General features: G+C 63.7%; 1 protein-coding gene across 1 annotated transcript in view; it reads left to right on the forward strand.

Annotated features, from left to right (window-relative positions):
• Nucleotides 1–1971: 1971 nt before the first annotated feature.
• HDAC7 (histone deacetylase 7) overlaps nt 1972–9717 on the forward strand; it is a 14822-nt gene continuing 7076 nt past the window's right edge. Inside the window, exons 1-14 of the mRNA XM_027909746.1 lie at nt 1972–2162; nt 2347–2437; nt 2976–3087; nt 3213–3328; nt 3454–3576; nt 3982–4091; nt 4530–4646; nt 5491–5680; nt 6282–6490; nt 7120–7329; nt 8029–8239; nt 8977–9110; nt 9372–9492; nt 9608–9661. Coding sequence (XP_027765547.1) covers nt 2013–2162; nt 2347–2437; nt 2976–3087; nt 3213–3328; nt 3454–3576; nt 3982–4091; nt 4530–4646; nt 5491–5680; nt 6282–6490; nt 7120–7329; nt 8029–8239; nt 8977–9110; nt 9372–9492; nt 9608–9661 — 1948 coding nt within the window. The 5' untranslated portion in view covers nt 1972–2012. The remainder of the gene's footprint in view (nt 2163–2346; nt 2438–2975; nt 3088–3212; nt 3329–3453; nt 3577–3981; nt 4092–4529; nt 4647–5490; nt 5681–6281; nt 6491–7119; nt 7330–8028; nt 8240–8976; nt 9111–9371; nt 9493–9607; nt 9662–9717) is intronic.

The raw sequence follows: 9717 nt of genomic DNA on the forward strand, positions 1-9717 counted from the left end.
TGAGGAGGAGCGAGCTCTCCCGGGGACTGAGGACCAGAAGGAGCAGGTTTGCCCCTCCAGAGGGGCAATGAGATGTCTGGGGCTCCAGCTCAGCCCAAATCCTGATTTTCCATGGGCCTAACCCCGCTGTGGGGAGCACGAGGCGCTGCCTCTCCTTTGCAGTGGCTGTGGATTTCCCTGCCGGTCACTCCGAGGTTTCCTGGGGACACCTCGCGCTCCCCGGAGCCTCCCGCTGCTCCTCGGGGTGGGCTTTGGGGCCAGCCAGGTGGCTGCTGGCCCCAAAATGACTGCCAGAGGTTTCCAGCCCTGCCAGAGCCCACTCAGCATCCCCCTGGCCCCCTGGTGAAGCTCCTCAACCCCACCTCGTGCTGCCCCACGTGCTGTGGGGCCCGTGGGGTGTGCCCAGCCCTGCCTGCACCCAGCACGCGGTGTGCTTTAGGATTTGGTTCCTTCTGCCAGCCACCCATCCCAAATTTAGGCCCCAAACCTCCCTGAAATCACCCCTTTTTCCCCCGCTCGTGGTTTTGCCTCCAGGGCAATCCCTGGATCTGCCATCCCTGGATCTGCCATCCCTGGATCTGCCACCCCTGGAGCTCCTTTCCTGGAGCTGGGGAGCAAAGAGGGGATGTCTGGGCACTGACCCACCCCCCAAAAAAGCCGTGGGTCCCACCCCCAGAGCTGGGGGGTGCTGCTTTTGCCGTTTTGGTTTTTTTTTTTTTTGTGGGGAGCAGCGTTTTTGTCCCTGATTAAACCCAGAGCCCCGAGGGCAGGGCGGGGTCACACGAGGTGCCCGACTCGGGGCTGACTCTGGGATTACTCCGGGATTTCCTATTTCTCGAGCTCCCCCTTTGTGATCTCCCCGTGCTTTCAGCAGAGGCCCTTTCGTGTGGTTTCTCCTCCTTAAGTGTTTTTTTAATTTGAGCGAGTTCCCCCCCTCCGGCTCCTTTTCCTTCCCTGGGAGCGGCTCCGGAGAAAAGACCTTTTTTTTTTGTTTTTGTTTGTTTTTTTTTCCCCTTTCATCCCGGCAGGAACGTTTTCAGTTCCTCCACCCCGGTGAATTCTGAGCCCCTCCCGGCGAGGGAGGGGGAGGTGGGGTTTGTGGAGGTTTATGAAGGTTTTTAAAAGTTTATAAAGGAGAGGGGTTGTTAAAAAACACCCGCCCTGGCTCTGGGTGCTGCTGGGCGTCGAGGTGAGGGATGCAGGCAGGGATGCAGGCAGGGATGCAGGCAGGGATGCAGGCAGGGATGCAGGCAGGATACAGGCCTTGGAGGGAACCCTGGGAACATCGGGGACTCCTCCTCCTCCTCCCACACGGCCTCAGGCCGGGGATGGTTCTGTCCTGCACGTGGTAAATTAGGGGTAAATTAAGCACAGATTTTGGGGGAAATCCCCTGGGGCAGTGGGTGCTCCATGGGGGGGGGAAAATGGGATGGGCTCAGGTGTGTAACTGGAAATATTTCAGGATTGTAACTGGGACAATTTCAGGTGTGCAAAAGGGCTGTTTCACGTGTGCAATTGGGGGGATTTCAGGTGTATCACTGGCACCGTTTTGGGTATGTAGATGGGCTATTTCAGGTGTATAACTGGGCTGTTTCAGGTGTATAACTGGACTATTTCAGGTGTATAACTGGAAATATTTCAGATGTGTAAATGGACTATTTCAGGTGCATAACTGGTACTATTTCAGGTGTATAACTGGGACTATTTCAGGTGTATAACTGGGACTATTTCAAGTGTATAACTGGAACTATTTCAGGTGTATAACTGGGCTGTTCCAGGTGTATAACTGGTACTATTTCAGGTGTATAACTGGGCTGTTCCAGGCGTGTGAGTGGGACTGTCCCAGGAGGTCACGCCAGGACGTTCTGATACCACCCTGCCACGCCCCTCCCGGCTCCCGAGGTCCCCCCCTGTGCTTCCCCGAGCCTGGCAGCGACTGATCCCAGCCCGGTGTTGTCCCCACAGCCGCCGTGAGCCCCTGCACCTCCCCACGGGTGCCCCAGGCCGTCCCCATGGACCTGAGGATCGGGCAGCGCGTGGTCAAGCCCGGCTCGGACACGGCCCTGCTGGCCCTCAAGCACACCCAGCAGCTCCAGCACCAGCTCTTCCTGGCCAGCCTTCACCAGCAGCAAGTGGAGCAGCTCGCCCACCAGCACGTCAGGGTATGGGGGGGTGGTTTTTTTTGGGGGGGGGGTTTACACCCACTTTTTGGGTGAGAACCCGATGCTTCGGAGTTTGGGACCCTGATGGGTGAGGCTGGGGGGGTCTCCAGAGGGGGGTTAGGAGGGTTTTGGGGGGGCAGGGTTGGGGAGGGAGGCTCAAGTGCCCACGTCATTGTCCCCACAGGTGGCCATGGAGTCCCCGCACCACGAGGCTGAGCCGGGGCAGCAGGAGCAGGAGCTGAGGCAGATCCTCAACAAGGACAAGAGCAAGAGAAGTAAGGCCCCCCAAAATCAGGGCCCCCTGGCCCCCAAATCAAGGCCCCCTGGCCCCCAAAATCTGGGCCCCCTGGCCCCCAAAATCAGGACCCCCTGGCCCCCAAAATCTGGGGTTGGGTCATGGTGGGGGGAGAGGGAGATCAGAGGGGCTTCTACGGGGAGATCCTGCCCTTATCCAGACCGAGCTCTGCCTTCACCTGTCCAGCTCAGACAGTGGGACCCCCGGGCTGGGTTTGCAGCCCCCCCTGTCCATGGCAGGGCTCGGTGGGACCCCCAGACTGGGTTTGCAGCCCCCCCTGTCCATGGCAGAGCTCCCCGGGCTGGCTTTGCAGCCCCCCCTGTCCATCTGCGATCTCCCGGCGCCATCTGGTGCCGGCACTGGTGGAACTGGGTGGGAGGGGCTGGATGTTTTGGGGATGCGCTCCCGATTTCGGGACGTGGAGGGGGCTCTGCCCGGCACCCAGAGGTGCCCCCGAGGCCCCGGGGGAGCTGTGGGGGCCCCGCAGGGACCCCTCCCCAGCGCTGCCGGTCCCTCAGGTGCCGTGGCCAGCACGGTGGTGAAGCAGAAGCTGGCCGAGGTCATCCTCAAGAAGCAACAGGCGGCCCTGGAGAGGAGCAGCAACCCCAACCCCCCAGCCCTGCCCTACAGGTGACACCCCGGTGTCCTCCAGCCCCCCTGGGGGTGTGTGGGGGGGGGATGCCCCCCAAAAAACCCGGGAAAGCTCAGCTTGGGAAGGGACTCTGATGAAGATTGGGGTGGGGGTCTGCCTGTAGGTCTCTGGAGCCTCTGGACCCCGAGGGGCCCCCCCCTGCCGTGCTCAGCACCTTCCTGCCCCCCGTCCCCAGCGCCCCCCTGGACCCCCCGGAGCATTTTCCTCTGCGGAAAACAGGTCAGTCCCTTTTTTTGGGGGGAGAGATAACGTGGGGGGGAACACCAAATCCCTCCCAGGAGCTGGGAACTGAGCCCACCCAGCCCTCCCAGGCCTGAATAACCCCCCTTGTGCTCCCCTGGCAGCGTCTGAGCCCAACCTGAAGGTGCGGTGCAAGCCCAGGAAGTGCCTGGACCGGCGCAAGAACCCCCTGACCCGCAAGGAGAGCGCTCCCCCCTCGCTCAAGAGGCGCCCACCTGACGCCCTCGGTGAGAGCCCTGCCCAGAACGGGCTTTGGGATGGGCTTTGGGGCCGTCCTGGAGCACCCACAGCCTGCCCAGATCCCAAATGGGGGCTGGATCCCCGCCCTGCAGCCTCTACCTGGAGCTGAGGGGGGCTCTGAGCCAGGGGAGGGCCTCACCCCTGCAGCTTTTGGGGGGTCCAGGGTGGACCTGAAAGGATGGGAAGGTCCCAGGCCCTGGGCAGATGTGGCTGCTCGGGGTTCCTCACCCTGGGGGTGCTCCCTGTGCCCGGTGGAGGCGGCTCCGAGGGGGGATTTGACCCCTCTGGAGGGCGGGGGGGCAGCTCTGGGAGGGCAACAAGGGGCTGTGCAGCCCTTTTTCTGGGGGGTTGTGCCCCTCACCCCCGTTGTGTGTCCCCCCTCACCTTCCCAGACTCGTCCCCCAGCAGCAGCAGCACCCCCGTGTCGGGGTGCAGCTCCCCCAACGACAGCCTCCCCTCGGAGCACGGAGCCCTTCCCAGCGCCTCGGGAATGGCCCACGAGGTGAGCTCTGCCAGCCCAGGATCCTTAACTTCCCTTCCTTCCCAACCCAGGATCCTCATCTCCCCTTCCCAGCCCGGGCTTGTGTCCCCCCCCACATCCCAGGGACCTCCATCCCAGCCCCACTGACCCCCTTCCCTGCTCTCCTGGGATTCTCAGCTGCTCCCAGCCCTCCTTCCCACCCTGCATTCCCTGTCCCCTGATGTGTCTGCTGTCCCCTTGGGTGTCCCCCTGGGTGTCCCTTGCTCCTAGCCCTCCTTCCCACAGAGCATTCCCTGTCCCCTGCTGTCCCCCTGAGTGTCCCCAGTGTCCCTTGCCCTGGCCCTGGGTGTCCCCACAGGCAGCTGGGGCTCAGCCACCCCCCTGTACCCCCCCCTGCCCAGGGGGTGCCGGTGCCCCCCGGGCCTGTGAGGGCTCTGAGAGCTGCCAATGTCCCCGCAGCCCCCCCTGGCCCAGCGGCTGATGATGCAGGAGAGCTCCCTGGCCCAGCTGGCCCTGCAGAGCGCGGCCTCCCTGCCAGCCATCACCCTGGGGCTGCCAGCCACCTCCAGCGCCAGGGTAGGCACCCGAAACGGGCCCCTGGGGGGGGCACAGGGGCAGCCCCTCCTGATGGGACCGGGGTTCCTGCTGGGCTTGGGGTCCCTGCTGGGTGTTGGGTGCCAGGAGAAACCCCTCCTGTTGGGTTTGGGGTTCCTGTTGTGTCTGGGGTGCCTGTTGGATCTGGGGTTCCTGATGGGTTTGGGGTTCCAGGAGAAGCCCTTCCTGCTGGGTTTGGGGTTCCTATTGGGTTTGGGGTTCCTGCTGGGTTTGGGGTTCCTATTGGGTTTGGAGTTCCAGGAGAAGCCCTTCCTATTGGGTCTGGGATTCCTATTGTATTTGGGGTTCCTATTGGGTTTGAGGTCCCTGCTGGGTTTGGGGTTCCTGCTGGATTTGGGGTTCCAGGAGAAGCCCTTCCTGCTGGGTTTGGGGTTCCTATTGGGTTTGGGTCCCTGCTGGGTTTGGGGTTCCTATTGGGTTTGGGTCCCTGCTGGGTTTGGGGTTCCTGCTGGGTTTGGGGTTCCTGCTGGATTTGGGGTTCCAGGAGAAGCCCTTCCTGCTGGGGCTGGAGTTCCTATTGGGTTTGGGGTTCCTGTTGGGTCTGGGGTTCCTATTGGGTTTGGGTCCCTGCTGGGTTTGGGGTCCCTGCTGGGTTTGGGGTTCCTGCTGGGTTTGGGGTTCCAGGAGAATCCCTTCCTGCTGGGTTTGGGGTTCCTATTGGGTCTGGGGTTCCTATTGGGTTTGAGGTCCCTGCTGGGTTTGGGGTCCCTGTTGGGTCTGGGGTAGGATGTGCCATCCCCTCCTCGTGCTATGCTGACCCAGCCTTCCTCCTCCTCCTCCTCCTCCTCCTCCTCCCCCTCCCCAGGGCGATGGGGACCGCCGGCCCCTGCCCAGCCTGGCTCACCGTGTGCCGGTGCTGAACGGGCCGGTGCTGCCGGGCAGCCACTCGCCCGTGTTCCTCCCCGCCGGGCTGGAGCAGCACGAGCCCCTGTCCCCCCGGCTGCAGCCCCTCATCATCCTCGAGCCCTCGGTCACGCACGCCCCGCTGGTGGCAGGTGAGGGCTGGGGGGGACACTGGAAGGGGATTGTCCCGCCCTGCCCGGACCTGGGGGGGGCCTTTCCTGAAATTTTTAGGGTGTTTTGGGCACCAAAAGGGTTTTGAGAGTGGCCAAAAGAGGCAACGATGGTGGGGAAGGGCCTGGAGGGGCTGAGGGCGCTTGGTGTGTCCAGCTGGAACTGAGGGGGGACCTCACTGGGGTCTGCAACATCCTCAGGAGGGGCAAGCCCTGAGCTCAGCTCTGGGGGGACCCAGAGAAGGGCTGGAGCTGTGCCAGGGCAGGGTCAGGTTGGATTTTGGGAAAAGGTTCTTCCCCCCAGAGGGTGTTTGGGCACTGAACAGGCTCCCCAGGGCGGTGGGCACAGCCCCGAGCCTGCCAGAGCTCCAGCAGCATTCAGATGATGCTCTGGGGCACAGAGTGGGATTTTTTGGGGGTGCCCTGGGCGGGGCTGAGGGCTGGACTGGGGGTGGGTGGTCCTGGTGGGTGGGTTCCGTGGTGACTCCGAGTGAGGTGGGCACAGGCAGGGCTGCTGTGGGGGTGGCAGATGGGTGTCCCCCTCTGCCTCTCAGCTGTCCCCCCCCCATCCTGTCCCTTGCAGTGCCAGGCCTGGGCACGGTGCCCTTCCCCTTCGGCCCCTCCCTCATCCCCGCGGAGCGGCTGGCGCTGCCCGGGCACCACAAACCCCTGGGCAGGACCCGCTCGGAGCCGCTGCCCCAGAACCCCAAGGCCATCCAGCAGCACCTGGTGTACCAGCAGCACCACACCCAGTTCCTGGAGAGGCTCAAGCAGCAAACACACCTGGGCAAGGTGAGACTCAGGCGTTATTGGGGGGGGGGGTGGTCCTTGAGGGGCTGAGGGTGCTTGGTGTGTCCAGCTGGAGCTGAGGGGGGACCTCACAACTTCCTCAGGGCGGGCAGGCCCTGAGCTCAGCTCTGGGGGGACCAAGGAACAGCCTGGAGCTGTGCCAGGGGGGTCAGGTTGGATTTTGGGAAAAGGTTCTTTCCCCCAGAGGGTGGTTGGCACTGAACAGGCTCCCCCAGGGCGGTGGGCACAGCCCCGAGGCTGCCAGAGCTCCGGGAGGGTTTGGATGATCCTCTGGGGCACAGGGTGGGATTTTGGGGGGGTCCTGGGCAGGGCTGAGTGTTGGACTGGGGATGGTCCTGGTGGGTCCCTTCCAAATCAGGAGCTTTTTGTGGTGGCTCTGGGAGAGGCTGAGCCCTCCTGGAACGGGGTGTCCTGTGCTCCCTGTCCCCTCTGGGTGCTCCCTGTCCCCTCCCTATTCCCTCTGTCCCCTCTGGGTGCTCCCTGTCCCCTCCCTGTCCCCTGTGTCCCCTCTCTGTGCTCCCTGTCCCCTCTGGGTGCTCACTGTCCCCTCCCTGTCCCCTCCCTGTCCCCTCCCTGTCCCCTGTGTCCCCTCGCTGTCTCCGGGGCTGCAGCGCATGGCCAAGCCGAGCGAGAAGCCCCGGCTGCGGCAGATCCCGTCCTCGGAGGACATGGAGGCCGAGGGGACCCTCCCCGAGGCTGCCCCGGAGGGCTCTGACCCCGCCAGGACACGCGTGGAGCCCCCCAGGCTGGGCAGCAGCGGGAAGGAGCCCGAGAGGACGCAGAAGGTGCTGCAGCCTCAGGACGAGCTGGTCCTGCAGCAGGTCCGGGGAGGGGGCTGGCAGGGGTGGGCACGGCCCCAGGGGAAAGGGGGGATCTGGGCAAAGAGGGGGGCACCGGGGGTGGTTTTGGGTCCCTTAACGGGCTCGGGATTGGGCTGCAGGAGGGCGAGGCTGAGCTTGGTGTCCCTCCCTCTGCATCCTCCCCAAACTGCTGGGCATTGTCCCCAAACTGCTGGGCGTTGTCCCCAAACTGCTGGGCTTTGTCCCCAAACTGCTGGGTGTTGTCCCCAAATTGCTGGGCTTTGTCCCCAAACTGCTGGGCATCGTCCCCAAACTGCTGGGCATTGTCCCCAAACTGCTGGGCTTTGTCCCCAAACTGCTGGGCTTTGTCCCCAAACTGCTGGGCTTTGTCCCCAAATTGCTGGGAATCGCCCCCCGATTGTTGGACTTTGTTCCCCCACATTGCTGGGCGTTTTCCTCACACTGCCAAGCATCGCCCCACCAAATCGCTCAGCATTGTCCCCAAATGGCTGGTGTTTGTCCCCAAATCACCGATATTTGTCCCCAAATCGCCGCTGTTTGTCCCCATCCCAGCACTGCGGGGCTGAACCAGCAGGGAGCAGCAGACACTGGGACATTGTCCCAGCTCCTCTGAGCTGTGACCCCCCAGCCCCTGCAGGCTGCAGGACCCCCTCCCTGGTGCCCTCCCGGTGGTCTCTGTGCCCCCCCCCCCCTCCCCAGGCCTATCTATGGGATTCCTACCAGCGGGTGCAGCAGCAGCTCCTCAAGCGCCAGCCCTTGGACCCCCCCGTGGTCCCCACGGGGCACAGACCCCTCTCCAGGGCACAGTCGTCCCCTGCCACTGCCAGCGTGTCCCTCCCCACCCAGGACACCCCCAAGGGCCTGGCCCTGCCCGTGCAGGAGCAGCCAGCAAAGCCACACTTCACCACAGGTACCTGGGGGGGGGCTGTGGGGGGGACCTGGGGGTGTCCCCAGGGCAGCCCTGGCACCAGTCCCGGTCACTGCCAGCCCTGGGAGATGTGGGAGGGACGGGAACAGGGCATGAGGGTCCCGGGTTTTCTTTGCCTGAGCTCAGGTGGCTTTTCCAAGTAGGACTTTTGGCCACTTGGTCCGTCTCCCTTAGGAATCCAAGGCAGGATTTGCTTGGAGCGTGTTGGGATGGAGAGACCCCCTGGTTTGGGATGGAGAGACCCCCTGGTTTGGGATGGAGAGACCCCCCTGGTTTGGGATAGAGAGGCCACCTGGTTTGGGATGGAGAGACCCCCTGGTTTGGGATAGAGAGACCCCCTGGTTTGGGATGGAGAGACCCCCTGGTTTGGGATAGAGAGACCCCCTGGTTTGGGATGGAGAGACCCCCTGGTTTGGGATGGAGAGACCCCCTGGTTTGGGATGGAGAGACCCCCTGGTTTGAGATAGGGACACCTGTTTTTTGGGACAGAGAGGACCATTTTTTGGGACAGAGGTCCACGATTTGGGACCTCCATGCTTTGGGATGGAGTTCCCCCGATGTTTTGGGGGATAGAGAGGCCTGTTTTTTGGGGCAGAGGCTCCATGGTTTGGGATGGAGTTCCCCCCACATTTTGAGATAGAGAGGCCTGTTTTTTGGGGCAGAGGCTCCATGCTTTGGGATGGATCCCCCCCACGGTTTTGGGTGTGTGTGTGTGGCAGGGCTGGTGTACGACTCGGTGATGCTGAAGCACCAGTGCTCCTGTGGGGACAACAGCAACCACCCCGAGCACGCCGGGAGGATCCAGAGCATCTGGTCCCGCCTGCAGGAGCGGGGGCTGCGCGGCCGCTGCGAGGTCAGGGGGGCAAGGGGGGTGGTTGAGGGGGGTCCTGGTGGATCCCTGCCCGGCTCAGGGGATCCTGAGCTCCCTCCCAGACCCCTGGATGTCACCAGGGGGGTGCCCAAGCCCAAACCCCCCCTGTGAGGAGCAGGGGTTGAGCCCCCGGGGTTGCTGCCCTGGATGTGCCACCCTCACCCTGGAGGTGGACAGGGTGGGAGCAGCTGTGTCACCCCCCCAGCTGGGTGACACCCCCCACCCTGTTTCCCCCCCCCCCAGTGCCTGAGGGGCCGCAAGGCCACCCTGGAGGAGCTGCAGTGCGTGCACAGCGAGCGCCACGTGTTCCTCTACGGCACCAACCCCCTCAACCGCCTCAAACTGGACAATGGGAAGCTGGCAGGTGGGTCTGGGGTCTCCCCCCTCCCTGTCCCTGCAACTCCCCTGGGTGCTGAGCTTTTCCCCCCTCCCCAAGCCCCCACCCCCCTTGGTGTCCTCAGTGTCCCCTCTGCCCACAGGGATCCTGTCCCAGCGGATGTTTGTGATGCTGCCCTGTGGAGGGGTGGGGGTAAGTGCCGCAGCCCTGCTTGGTTTTTGGGGGGAGGCTCCTTCCCTCCTTCCCTCCCTC

This window comes from Empidonax traillii, unplaced genomic scaffold (assembly GCF_003031625.1).
Source record: "Empidonax traillii isolate 1590-97213 ecotype Southwest subspecies unplaced genomic scaffold, ASM303162v1 scaffold2340:size26850, whole genome shotgun sequence".
Lineage (NCBI taxonomy): Eukaryota > Metazoa > Chordata > Aves > Passeriformes > Tyrannidae > Empidonax > Empidonax traillii.